Source organism: Talpa occidentalis, unplaced genomic scaffold (genome assembly GCF_014898055.3).
Source record: "Talpa occidentalis isolate TD23 unplaced genomic scaffold, MPIMG_talOcc4v2.1 talOcc4.17, whole genome shotgun sequence".
Lineage (NCBI taxonomy): Eukaryota > Metazoa > Chordata > Mammalia > Eulipotyphla > Talpidae > Talpa > Talpa occidentalis.
In genome coordinates this window covers 45,316,141-45,330,802 of record NW_023601754.1, presented here as the reverse complement: position 1 = coordinate 45,330,802, position 14,662 = coordinate 45,316,141, and the positions used below count along the sequence as shown (strand labels likewise).

Sequence of the window (14,662 nt, the reverse complement as noted above, 5' to 3'; positions counted from 1 at the left end):
AGAAGTTTCTAGCATAGAAGAAAAACAAACAAATCCCAAAGCAAATAACTTTATTTCTATTATTCCTTTTTAAACAGCCAAGGAAATCTAAAACATCTAAAAAACACAAACATCTGCGATTCAGGGGACAAATGAAAGACCCACACAGCCCTTAAAGCGACAGCCTCCCACAGCGGTCTGGGCGCAATGGCTAAGGGGCTCTGCTAACTAAGGCCAGGCTCCTCCTTCCTATCTGGGCCCCAAAGAATCAGCATGCCGGGGGCGGGCCCTGGAATCTGCCTTTTTAAACAAGTTTTCAACTAATACTCGATTTGCAAGGTCTCGCCCTAATACCCAAAGGGACTTGCTAACATTTCCTCTCTTCCAAAATCCAGGCTGGAACTCAACTAATCCTAAACTAAAACTCAAGAGCAGCACACCAGATGCCACCTGTTGTTTTTCAGGACTTCAGACTTCGGAGGAAATACATTCCACTGTTTTCCCTCTCTAAGAACACCTGTCTGTGCTTGGAACTGCGATCGCACTAGTGTTTCCTCAGCCTGGGCCTTGGTCCCCACCTGTAGTCAAGCTCCTCTACCTGACAGTAGGCGGGGAATAAAGCCTACGAGGTGGCAGAGGCCCCTGGGCAGCACGCATGCTGCTCCTGGGAGCGGCCCCAACAGTGAAGGAACCATCAGGGAGGGAGGCATCAGGGACTTTCATTTCAGGTGACTGCCACTGAGGGGAGCAGAGTGGAGTGGGCAAGTCCTGGCTGGAACTCAGTTCCAAAGCGCCCAAAGGGAGGTGGCCAGTGGCCACATCCAGGCTTAGCAGCCGCTAGTGCTAGAAGTAGAACCCCGCACACCTCACTGCTTGCAGGAAATGGTCTGTATTCAATTTTCCCTCGCCTGGAGATGCCTATGGGGCTAGAAGGGGACAGGGAACACGTGGGCACACGGTGGGTCGCATCCGGTTGCCAGGTCTTGGGTTCACTTGGGGCCAAGGCACTCGACAATGCCATTCCCCTTCATGCCATCAAAGAAGAAGAAATTGTTGTGAGGAGGGTCCCTTTGAGACAGGGCCTGGGAGAAAAACAAGAAGAGGGTTCAGCTCAAGTGCTTTAAAAGGGATAAAATAGAGAAAAAGAGAAATGAAACACAACATCCCAAAACCAGCTCCTTGAAAGCTGTGTGGGCAGTGGTTCTCAACTGAGGTTGATTCTGCACCGCTGGGCTAGTCTGGCTCTGTCTACAGATAATTTTAAAATGAAGCCATGTCTCTTTGCTCTGCCCTGTACCAGGTGTGTGTGTCCTTGGGCACATTATTCAACTTCTGTCCTCGCCGGGTAAAACAAAACTAACAGCTGTATCATCCTAGGCATCAGGAGGCGACATGCCTCAGCTATCTATACCTACACCAGCACCAGCGGGGAGGAGCACTGCTCAGCAAATGACTGTTCAACTGACAAAGGCAGCGAGCCAGTCCTTTGTCACCTGAGGAGCACACGGGGATGCAGAAGACACTCTCCTGCAGGGGAGGATTCAGCCTGCCTTCCACGGACAGGCCAAGGTGGGCGCCAGCCAGAGGACCTGGGACATGCTACTCAGCCATGGAAATGGAGATTGTCTTGTGGGTTCAGCACATTTAGAGATGGGGGTCAGACTCCCTGAAATCCCATGCTAAGTCATCTGGGGGAAGGCTTCAGAGATGCCAGTGAGTTCCCCACAGGGCTCTTAGTCCAAAAAGGGTTACCACTGAAGAGGAGGCCATCACCTAAGCAGGCTGCTGGCAGGGATCACATGTTCCCTGAAGGTGTGTCATCTTCAGGAAGGACCCCTGCTGCAAGAATAGGAATGTGCTCTAAACACCCTGAACCTCTCCTCGTGAGGGGCGCACTGACGCCATCCAGGTCCTCACCTGTACAATGGAGACAATCATACCTACTCTGAGTGGCTGTCACTCAGTCATTCGCCCAAGGGACAAGTAGTGAGCATCTTCAGGAACCAGGCAGACATCATGCTGTACTAAGGATTCGCAGGTTCCTGCCATGTGGAGTGTGGAGCAGAGGTTTGTCCCCCTGGGAATGTGTGTGAGGTTACACATAAACAGCATGTGTCTGCTACAAGTTTTGGTGAAAATGAACTGCAATCAAGCTTATCATGTGCAGGGAACACAGAAAGTGGGTGCTACCGGTGACAGAGGCAGGGGTCCCTTACCAATAACAGAATTCCAAGCACTCAGGTGGAAGGGCCAAAGAGCCGATCCATATACTCCTAGAACCTAGACCCCAAGTTACAGAAATGTGTTTTAACACATTTTCTCAGCAGAGGTGTGGCTGTTACTGTTACATCTAATACAGTAGGCGGGGAGGGTCTGTAGAGAGGATGGTTTCAACTTAAGGAAGCAGGATGCGACAGGAGACAGCTATAACGTGTGGTGTCCAGAATGACAAAAAGAAGGAGACAAAGATGATTCCAAGGGAACACACTTCCACATGAGCCCTCCATCTCCAATGTTTACTTTCCAAGGGTGGTCAGATGGCCTCCCTGGGGAGCAGAGGGAGGTCTGTGGCCTCAGATTAGGGACCCTACTGCCAGCTGGCTGAAGCGTGGAACTGTGTTAAGCAAGGGGAGTGGTAGGGACAAGATAGCAGGGCGCGGGGTGAGCTGGGGGTAAAAGGTAAAGTGCTTCCCAAGCAAGATGGGGATGAGGAGATTCCAAACACACCCAGCAACCAAGAATGCAGAGTACTCAGGCTATCCGGGACAAACAGAAACAAGATGCGGGGCAACAGCTGCGTCCAGCAGGCAGGAAGGAGGGGGCTGCATTAGGGTCAGAACTGGGACGCAGAGGACCCACTACAAACAATGAGGTTAAGGCCACCTGCCCCCAACCCCAACTCCTTTCTCCATGAACCCAGAGAGCAGCTTCTCTGTGGGATGCACAAAAGGGAGGTCAAGGGTGCAGGGACAGTGTCCACAAGTGTGCAGAGACAGAGCTGCTGGACAGGGGTGGGGGTGCCGTCAAGGAGCAGCACCTGAGGCCCCGAGGCCTCATGGCGACAATCGCAGGCTCAGAAACCAGACCACTTGGGCTCAAATCCTGCCTCTGCCACTTCCTGCACCTCAGTTCCTCCTTGATAAATTAAGGGTTCCAAGAGCTCCCACTTCCAATAGTTGTGAGAATAAAGCTGAGTTTATCCACGCAGGAATCATGACCTCCGTGTGGTACACAGTGGGCAAGGACAGTACCCTGACCACGGTTGCTGCTGTCATTCTAGGGCACGACACTTGCTCCCGCGAAGGCTTAGAGCTTTTCCTTCCTGGCACTCTCTCCTGCCAAGTCCGTCTGCAGCGGTCTCAGAATCCTTCTCAAGTCCCATGGCAGCCACTACCAGCTTCTCAGATTGGGCATACACGAACAGAAACTTTCACATCACTCTGAGCTAAGCAGAAGATGGAAGCAAGGAATATGTAGCCCTCGTGTGTGTTTCTTCCTCTCCCTTTCATATCTCCTTGGGGCACCCTACAGTCATGACACAGATGGGTAGGTTTGGGGAAAGAAGAATTTGGTCCAGAGAGGATCAGGAAAGAGGAAGAAAGAAAAAAAGGAGCCTTCATGTGGAGGAACTATCAAATTGGGTCATATGTCTAGAGAGCAAATTACAGATCCAGAAAACAAGGGAGTGAGCACTTGGTCTCCAAATTATCCTCCTAAGCTCGACATTGATGTGCAAATGGACATGGGAAACCAATGAACTCTGCCCCATGAAGGAAGGGGACAAACCATCACTGTAAGCCCACCAAAGCAGTTAAGCATGTGTGAAAGGCGAATTGAACACGCTTGGGGCAAATACCAAAGCGCCCCCAAGAAAGTAAAATATATTTGGGGCTATGTTCTAGTTTTAGCAACCTGCACGTTCTTCTCGGAGAGACTCACAAGGCTGTGCTAGTTATTGGCTGAGTGACGCCTGGTGAGACACTTCCCCTTCTGAGAGGAACAGTGATCCTACCTAACTCGGTCATAGGGCACAGTGCATAGAACCTTCTGGGCTCCTAGCAGAGAGCACAGGATCTGAGGGCACTGCCTTTCCTCCTCCTCCTCTATAAAGCCACAATGGGTGCACTTACAGGAGGGAGTTCTGCCATCATGGCCATGGAGAGAACTGCGCAAGTTGAGGACAATAGCCCAGGTTCTGCAGTTCCTTCTCAGCGCCTCAGTGTCCTCTCTTTAGATGGGCGCAGGGCTAGGGCTTGTACCCCAGCGCTGTGAGGAGACTACCTGGCCAACAGCACAAGCAACGTAGTGCCTGTGGGGCACTGTGCCCATCTCTGGGATCACCAGATGCCCACCCTGGATGGGACGAAGGAAGGAGAAGGGCGGGGCATAAACAAAGATGAGTGGGACCAGAGGAAGCAGGCAGCTTTCTGGGTTCTGCCTGTGAGCACAACTACAAGGTTAAGACAGAGTAGGCCGGCTCTCTTCTATATTCCTCAGTAACTTTTACCTTCACAATTTCCTGGGCCAGTATCCCTCCAACCACGGCACACACTGGGACCATCTCAGAGAAGCAGTACCTGCAAGAGAAGACAAGCGAGATGGAGCTGGAACACCAAGAATCGGCAGGACATCTGGAAAAGGGCAGCAGCAGGCTGGGCCAAATGAAAACATCTTCTACCAGGAGAAGTCAGTTCAGATAGCCACACTAACCCAGGTGTGAGCAGTAAATCTGATCCTGGTGTTAGTAGGTGGCTGGGAAAGACCTCTGAACCGAGGTAGCCAGGAATTCTCACTTTTTTTTTATGTTTAAGGAAAGACTAAATCTGTGCTTCCTAAAAATAAGGTCCTACAAATACCAGATGTGTTACAGTGCCCCGGTCACATTCTCTCAATTCTCTTTTTACTCATAATGGGCAGTGGGTTCTATATGCTATTCCTAGACAAAAGCCAAGCAGAAGGCCTGTGTTAACATGTAGGAGGCATGGGAAATTGGGGCCTAAAATCAAAGCATGGGGGAGAAAAGGTCTGTTACCCACAGATACCAGTCCTTCTTGGTAAGGGTAGGGTATCCAGAGGGCAAATTTTAGCTGATACTGTCACCAGGCCCTCAAAATGGACAATTCTGGGGAACAAAAGACTTTCTTCCTCAAGTGGAAGTGTTCTCTGCCAGTTCCCACCCCTGAAGACAAAGGTGTTTTTTTAAGAAAGCAAAGTGGAACATGGAACCCTACACACCAGGACACTGCCCCCAATCTTCCCAGATGGGCAGATGCCTGTAAATTTTTAAAAGTACATATATCTAAACATAGATGATTTTTTAAAAGACTTATTATTTATACAAGAACCGGGGTACAGGCCAGATGCACAGGACGGCGAGAGGATTCACCAGAGACAGAGCGGGGAACAGAACAGGCAGACTGACAAAATACACTGCTGAGGAAGCAGCAGCGGGAGAGACAGGCGAGGTCTGCAGCGCCATGGGGGACCCTCGCTGACCAGCCGGGATCAAACCAGTGCTGCAGAGGCTGCGGACAGCTTCACAGCGCTGCGCTCAACCGCCTGCGCCACCAGGGGAGGCCCTAAACATATATGATTTTTAACACAAGTAATATTAACTATTACTCATTCTGCTTTGTAACCTACTGATGGATATTAACCTAAGCTAGATATTTAAATAAATCTTATTTATTTTTATTTATTTATTTTTATACAAGAACAGGGTACAGGCCAGATGCGCAGGAGGGTGAGAGGATTCACCAGAGACAGAGCAGGGAACAGAACAGGCAGAATGACGAAATACACTGCTGAGGGGAGCAGCAGGCATGACAGGAGAGGTCTGCCGTGCGATGTGGGACCCTCGCTGGCTGTCCAGGATCAAACCGGCGCTGCAGAGGCTGCAGACAGCTTCATAGTGCGCTGCTCAACCGCCTGCGCCACCAGGGGAGGTTCAATAAATCCTATTTAAGATTACAATCATGTGGGCCTCCCTGGTGGTACAAGGGGTTAAGATGCAACCTATGAAGCTATCCGTAGCCACTGCAGCATGAGTTCACTCCCCAGCCAGGGAGCTAACCCACATGGCGCAGCAGACTTCTCCTGTCTCCCAACTGCTCCCCTCAGCAGTGCATTTCAGTCAATTGGCCTGCTCTGCTCCCCATTCCGTCTCTGGTAAATCCTTTCACACACACCCCCACCCCTGCATTTCTGGCCTGCACCCCAGCTCTTGTATGCATGAATAAATTAAGTCTTTTTAAAAAAATCCATTCTATTTCTTTCCATAGTCATGAACATTTGAAAACAAAAATCAGGAGTTTCATTTATAATAGCATCCAAAAGAATAAAACATCTAGGAATAAATTTAACAGCAGATGTGTAAAATTTATACTCTGAAGATCACTGCTGAAAGAAATGAAAGACCTAAATAAACAGAATGATAGCCCATGTTGATGTGTCAGATCTTAATATTGTCAAGATGGTAATACTTCGAAAACTAATCTGCAATCATCACTGTATCAAAATTCCAGCTGCCCTTTTTTTTTTTAAGATTTATTTTACTTATTTATGCATTCAAGAGCTGGGGTATAGACTGGGGGTGGGGGGTAGGGGAGGTGCGGTGAGAGAATTCACTGGAGACAGGAGTTGGGAGTAGTGGGCAAGACAGGAGAGGTCTGCTGCACCATGTGGGTCAGCTCCCTGGCTGGGGATCGAACTCATATTGCAGTGGCTGCTGACAGCTTCATAGTGCCGAACTTAATTAACCCCTTGCGCCACCAGGGAGCCCTTCCAGCTGCCTTTTTTATAGAAATGGAAAAATTCTAAATATTTATTTATTTATGCATACAAGAACTGGGGTACAGGCCAGAGGTGTGGTGGGTGAGGGGATTCACCAGAGACAGAGTAGGGAACAGAATAGGCAGATCGATGGAAATACACTGCTGAGGGGAGCAGTAGGCAAGGTGGGAGAGGTCTGCTGCGCCATGTGGGTTGCTCCCTGGCCGGGGATCAAACTCCTGCTGCGGTGGTTGCAGATAGCTTCATAGGTTGTGTCTTAACCCTCCCCACGCCACTAGGGAGGCCCAAGAAATGGAAAAATTCTAAAAGCCGTATGTGCATGAAAAGAAACTGAATTACAAAAACAACCCTGAAAAAAGAACAAGTTGGAAAACTCACATATTCTACTTTCAAAACTTACTAATAGGGCCTCCCCTGGTGGCACAGGCGGTTGAGCGCAGCGCTGTGAAGCTATCTTCAGTCTCTGCAGTGCCGGTTCGATCCCGGCCTGCCCGTGAGGGTCCTACATGGCACGGCAGACCTCTCCTGCCTCGCCCGCTGCTCCCCTCAGCAGTGTATTTTGTCAGTCTGCCTGTTCTGTTCCCCGCTGTGTCTCTGGTGAGTCCTCTCACCCTCCCACAAATCTGGCCTGTAACCTGTTCTTATATAAATAAATCTTAAAAAAAAAAAAAAAAAAAGCTTATTAGTAAAAGCTATAGTAGCAAGAGAGTGTAGTCTTGGATTAAGGACAGATACACAGACCAAACAGAGTGCAGAAATAAAACCTTACATATACAGTCATTTGATTTTTGACAAGGGTGCCAAGACCATTCAATGAGGAAAGAAAAAGTCTTTTCAATAAGTGGTGCCAGAACAACTAAATCTCCACACACAAAGAATTAACATGGACACCTATCCTATACCAGGTGCAAAAGTTAACCAAAAAATAGATCAGAGGGCCTCCCCGGTGGCGCAGCGGTTGAGCGGTGGGTTGCGAAGATGCCCGCGGCCTCTGCGGCGCTGGTTCGATCCCTGGCTGCTCCCCGGCCACCGGAGGAGGGTCCCACATGGCGCGCAGACCTCTCCTGCCGCCCGCTGCTCCCCTCAGCAATGTACTTCGGTCCTTCTGCCTGCTCTGCTCCCTGCTCTGGCTCTGGTGAATTCTCTCACCCTCCCGCGCTTCTGACTGTACCCAGTGCATGTACAAACAAACAAACAAATAAATAAATAAAAACATGCCTCTAAAAAAAAAAAAAAAATAGATCAGAGACCAAAGTATAGAAATCAAAACCAGTTTTAAAATGAAAATAAATCTTTATGACCTTGGATGAAGCAATGGCCTGCTAGATGTGACAATGAAAGTTCATAAAAACTAAAAAATTGAACTTCAAAGGCTATACCATCAAGAAAGTGATATGGCAACCCATAGAATGGGAGAAAAAAATTGCAAATATTCTTGTATCCAGAATATATAGCGAACTCTTACAATTTAACAACAAAAAGATAATCCAAATTAAAATTGTCAAATGATCAAATCAGACATTTCTCTAAAGAACACATACAAACGGCCAGTAAGCACAGGAGGAGAGGCTGGACGTCCTTAGTCATTAGAGCCATGCAAATCAAAACCACAATGAGATATAAGTTATTGCCCACTGAGGCAAAAACAAGGATGTGGAAAAACTGGAACCACATAAAGTGCTAGTGGAGCAGTAAAGTGGTGAGGCCACCGTAGAAGACAGCTTGGCATTTCCTCAAAATGTTCACCCAGAGTCACTGTATGAACCATCAACTCCACTCATGTATACTCACCCAAAAGCAATGAAAATACAAGTTCACGCAGAAACACACAATTAATGTTTAGAGTGGCTTTCAGTCATAACTGTCAAAAACTGGGAACACCACAAATATCCGTCTGCTGACTGTGGTGCATCCATACAACGGAATACGACTCAACAATAAGAGCAGAGCTGTGGATTCACACAACAGGGAGGAGTCTTAAATACACTAAGTGAAAAAAGCCAGCCTCAATAGAGCACACAGGCTGGATGATCCCATTCACATTACGTTACTGGAAAAGGCAGAAGCAGAGAGAAAGAACTGGTAATGCTTGTGTGTGGGGAAGGGACTGACTACAACAAGGCGTCATGAAGGGATTTTTTTGGGTGATGAAATTATCGTATCTTAGTTGTGGTAGGGATCACATGACTCCGTGTCATAAAAATTCATGGAGCTTTAAAGCATAAACAAAATATACCCTCACCAAACTGTATAACAAGAAGGACTACATTTTACTTTTTATTTTAAAAATATACACCTTGAGGAAATATTTCAAGAATGAATTTTATGTTATTCAAATCTAAATAATAAAAATTAAACAAGACAAGGGCCTTCCTGGTGGCGCAAGGGGTTAAGACGCAACCTATGAAGCTGTCCGCAGCCTCTGCAGCACAAGTTCGATCCCGGCTGGCCAGGAAGCAACCCACATGGCGCAGCAGACCTCTCCTGACTTGCCCACTGCTCCCCTCAGCGGTGTACTTCGGTCAGTCTGCCTGTTCTGTTCCCCAGTCTGTCTCTGGTGACTTCTCTCACCCCCCGCATCTCTGGCCTGTATCCCAGCGCTTGTATGCATAAATAAATAAATCTTTAAAAAAAATTGAATAAGACAAGACAAACATCACCCCTAGAAACAGCCAGACAAATCAAGAATATGAGATATTCTACAATACAAGAGGTTTGGACTCTTAAAGAAGTGGTAAATTGTTCTAGATCAGGAAACAGAAAACCTTTTTCTGTAAAGACCCACAAAGTAAATGCTTTTGGCTTTATAGTCCATATGGTCTGTTTCAACGATTCAAGTCTGCTGTCATACAGTTGTAAAAATTCTACAAAAGCTGTCACAGATAATACATAAATGAGTAGGTGTGGAATAAAACTTTATTTACAAAAACAGGTGGCAAGCCAGTTTGTCAACTCCTATTCTAGATTTTAAAAGATGCAAGAACCAAATGCAACAGATGAACTCAGATGCATTCTGAAGCATCATGTCATCATTACGTCCCTCCCCCCAAACAAACAGTGAAGTATTAACTGAATCTGAGTGGTTTAAAGGCGGTCACTTCTATAGTCTTCTTTCCATTTTTCTGTGCTTGACATTTTTCTTAATAAACATTTTTAACCTATGTATCATACTGCGTTGTACTATATCATTAACTTTTTTTTTTTTTAAAAGATTTATTTATTTATTTATATAAGCACTGGGCACAGTCAGAAGCGCGGGAGGGTGAGAGAATCCACCAGAGCCAGAGCAGGGAACAGAGCAGGCAGACTGACGAAATACACTGCTGAGGGGAGCAGCGGGCAGCAGGAGAGATGTGCGCCCTATGTGGACCTTCGCCGGGCTGCCGGGGATCAAACCAGCGCTGCAGACGCTGCAGGCAGCCTCGCAACCCAGCGCTCAACCGCTGCGCCAATGGGGAGGCCCTATATATCATTAACTCTTTAATGCCTTTCCAATCTCTTTCTCATAAATATGATAATGAGCATTTCCTGTACATAGGTTTTGCACACAATATTTCTTCTTTAAAAAAAAGATTTATTTTTATTTATTTATGCATATAAGAACTGGGGTATAGGCCAGAGGTGTGCAAGGTGAGAGGATTCATCAGAGACAGAGTGGAGAGCAGAAGAGGCAGATTTTACTGAAATACACTGCTGAGGGGAGGCCCTGCACACAATATTTGTTTATTATGAAGGAGCAGAATTATTGGGCCAAAGAGGGAATTTAAATACTCTTGATACACATTTCTAAACCGCTTCCTAAAAAGATTGTACCTTTTTCCAACATCCTTGCTAACATCAAATATTAAATATTGTATTTTCCAAAAATCTACAAAGGATTTTATTGATTTTACATCTGCCATGACAAAAAACATAGAAGATGATATAATACCAAATGGCCAGTGGTATTCTCTAGGTAATGGAATTATAAATGATTTTAATTTTCATACTCAAATTTATTCTGTGCTCTGAATTTTGCATTGCACATATATTGTTTCTGTAATTAAAAAACAAAAGGACAAATATTCTATGATTCCACTTATATGGGGTTAATATAACAATCAAATTTAGAGACAGAAAATACAGTAGAGGTTACCAGGAGCTAGGGAAGGCAGAAAGGGAAACATGTTTAACAGGGACAGGTTTTCAGTTTGAAATAACACAAAAGCTGTGGAGAGGGATGCAGTGATGGGTGCACAACAATGTGAATGTACTTAATGCCCCAAAAGTATACATTAAGAATGGTTAAAATGGGGGGCCTTCCTGGTGGCACGAGAGATTAAGTGTCAACACTACGAAGCAATCTGCCACTACTCACCTCAAGTTCGATTCTCGGCCAGGGAGGTGACCCACATGGTTCAGCAGACCTCTCCTATCTCACCTCCTGCTCCCCTCAGCAGTGTATTTCAGTCAGTCTGCCTGTTCTGCTCCCCACTCAGTCTCTGGTGAATCCTCTCACCCCACTCACCTCTGGCCTATACCCCAGTTCTTGTATGCATAAATAAATAAATCTTTTTAAAAAATGGTTACAAAATGTTCATCATAAATGTTTTCTAATTGTGAAAAACTATAAACAATTTGAATACCCACCAATAAGGTAATAGTAAAATAAATAAACAACTATCAGAAAATGAAACAAGTCTGAGTGAGGATTTGGACCCATGTTTTTTTGACACAAACAGATCCACGGTACGCTGAAAAAAGAAGGCTCTCATATGGAGAGTATGATCTCATTTTCATGTTTTTAAAGAGAAAAAATACAAGTAAATATACACAGAGAAGTCTGGGAAGGCTAGACCCTGCCATGCTAGCCATGGCTACTTCTCAATGTGAGACTGTGGGTGATGATCCTTTTCTTCTCTTTTACACTTCCTGGCAACGGCGTCTGTTACTTTCATAATCAGAAAAGCAATAAAGCTCTCTGAAAAGAGAGTAAATAACATAACATAAGGACAGTGCAGGCCGATCACAGATGAGGGAGACGGAGACTTGTGCACAGCTCCTCTCAAGTGAGCACACTCCGCGTGGAGCTGGCAGCGGGCAATTTGTGAGGGTAGCTCAGCTGCCAGACGGCAGCTCATTTCCTCACCGGCACCCCTATCCCAACCCAGTCTCATCTCCACCTATGCACAGACTGACTTCAAGAGGCCACCGGACACCTCTTACTTAAAGGGCAATACAGTGGGAGCGCCTAAGCACACGAGGACTTAGATATGAGAACGTGGTTTCTGCAAAGAAGGGAAGAAAAACACTGGAGAGAAAATCAGGCAGCACTAGTTAGGCTGTTAGCAGTCAAGCTGTGGCTTTCTCCTTCTGGGAAGCCAGGCCTCAGCCACTGCCGACAAGGCAGAGGCAGGCTGTTCATCACCCTAAACTCTAAATGCCCAAATTAGCCACTCGGTTGCATACCCACGGCCTGGCAGGCCTGGCACCAAGCACCAGGTATGCCTGGCAGGGGCTGCTGAAATCTGAGCCCAGCAGGGTCAGCCTCTCCTTCTGCTGCAGAGCAAGAGCAGGGAGGCAAGAGCAGACTCCGCTGGTGTGCCCCCTCCACCAAGAGAGGCATGCCTGGATGTTAGCAGGTACCCCGCCCCAGCCTGCACTGTCCTTAGCCAGAGGCATCACTGCGGCAGCTTGCAAAAGCAAATTGAAGACCACTGCCTGCTTCTCGCTGAATGTTCAGTAGATGATTCAAAGACCAGTGCTGACCCTGTGTCTAAAGAGGGCCTCAGCCACAGTGCTGAATTAGGGGAGGAAGGGGCTGGGAATCAGCCACAGACGGAATTAGGGGAGGAAGGGGCTGGGAGTCACTAGATGCTGAAGAGAACCTAAGGTACTGTGAGAACCAGAGAGTAGCAGTGCACTGAGGCCAAAACCTGGACAATTGACGGCAACTTTCTGAGCCTCAGTTTCTTCATTTAAATAATGGGAAAATAGGAGCCTTCCTGGTGGTGCAAGGGTTGAGACGCAAACTATGAAGCAATCTGCAGCCACTGCAGCACGAGTTCAATTCCCGGCCAGTCAGGGAGCTACCCACATGGCGCAGCAGACCTCTCCTGACTCATCCACTGCTCCCCTCAGCAGTGTACTTTGGTTAATCTGCCTGTTCTGTTTCCCGCTCTGTCTCTGGTGAATCCACTCACCCCCCACACACACCCACCCCACACACCTCTGGCCTGTACCCCAGCTCTTGTATGCATAAATAAATAAATCTTTTTAAAAAAGGGAAAATAATAATACACACTTGAAGGGATGGTTGTGACATATAAATGTGGGGGTGGACATCAAGCACAAGAAGTTTTCCACAAACTGTGTGGTTGTTTGGGCCTTGGGCTAGTCATTTAATTTCACCAAGCTTAAACTTAACTTTCCCTCACCTATAAAAAGGGAGCTGTGAAGAGACCATGTATGTAAAGCAACTACCACCACACAGTAGCTGCTCAATAAACACAGCCATCATCATTACTGCTACAAGCTGATGGCACAGCAAAGCAGTCTGGAGTTGCCCAAAGACAATGAAATGAATGGCAAATGTGCACGGGGATCCCATCAAATCCAAAACCTGATTGCGTGCTTAAGAGCAAAAGACCGGTGGGCCTCCCTGGTGGCGCAAGGGGTTAAACACAGCACTATGAAGCAATCCGCAGCCTCTGCAGCACAAGTTCGATCTCCGGCTGGCCAGGGAGATACCCGCATGGCCCAGCAAACCTCTCCTGTCTCGTCTGCTGCTCCCCTCAGCAGTATATTTCAGTCAATCTGCCTGCTCTGCTCCCTGCTTTGTTGCCGGTGAATCCTCTCACCCTCCCGCACCTCTGGCCTGTACCCCAGCTCTTGTATGTATAAATAAATTAAAAAAGAAAACAAACAAACAAACAAAAACCCAAAAGAAATATAGACAAAGGAGTTGACTAGATACTTCACCAAAGAAAATATATGAATGGCAAATAGGCATATGAAAAAATGCTCAACATCAAAAAAAAAAAAAAAGAGAGAGCAAAAGACCGTTCCGGAGGGCGAGCATGCGGGAACAAGAGATGCTTCTGCTGCTGAGGGTGTAAGAAGATGAGGAGCCATTAACAGAGGGCAGTTGGGCGGTGTCTACAAGAGACAAACCCTGCTCTTCTAACCTGCCACTCACTGAGTCACACGTGAGGTCAAATACAACAGCCGAAGGTGCAAACACAAGCCTGACCAGCACGCAAGTCAGCAGGTCCGATAACCTCTACCGCTTTGGGATGGAATACAACAGAGATGCGGAAGGGAGGGAGGAGACTACAGATCTGCCCGTGTTCCCAAAAGATAATGTAAAGTGAAAAAAAGTACAGAATAGCATACAAACTTCATATGGCCTTGAATTTTAAGCAATGTGACTATAAAATGCAGAACCTCCCCCTCTTTTTCTTTAAAGAGCCATGCAGAAGTTTCCTTTCTTTTCTGTAAAGATTTTATTTATTTATGCATAGAAGAACTGGAGTAGAGAGGTGCGGGGAGTGACAGGATTCACCAAAGACCAAGTGGGGTGCAGAACAGGCAGCTGAAATACATTGCTGAAATACACTGCTGAGGGGAGCAGTGGAAGAGACAGGAGAGGTCTGCTGCGCCATGTTGGCCAGCTCCCTGGCAAGGATCCAACTCAGGCTGTTGCAGTGGTCGCACTGCAACTTAACCCCTAGGTACCAGGGAGGCCCCCCTCTCTATTTTTCATATACTGTTACTATACCAGGGAGAAGCAGAGGCCTAGGAGACTTAGCAGCATGAGACAAAGGCAGCTATCCTCAGAGCTTTGGGTCTTAATAAAGAGATTCCCAAATTAAGGTGAATACTAAAAACAGTTATTTATCAAGCCAGGCCT

The 14,662-nt window shown here is 46.9% G+C and overlaps 1 protein-coding gene across 1 annotated transcript in view; it reads right to left on the bottom strand.

Moving 5' to 3' along the window:
• Positions 1-14,662, bottom strand: part of SAE1 (SUMO1 activating enzyme subunit 1) — a 72,045-nt gene continuing 57,383 nt past the window's right edge. Inside the window, exons 8-9 of the mRNA XM_037516851.2 lie at positions 4,487-4,556; positions 1-1,061 (exon numbers count right to left, since the gene is read on the bottom strand). Coding sequence (XP_037372748.1) covers positions 969-1,061; positions 4,487-4,556 — 163 coding nt within the window. The 3' untranslated portion in view covers positions 1-968. The remainder of the gene's footprint in view (positions 1,062-4,486; positions 4,557-14,662) is intronic.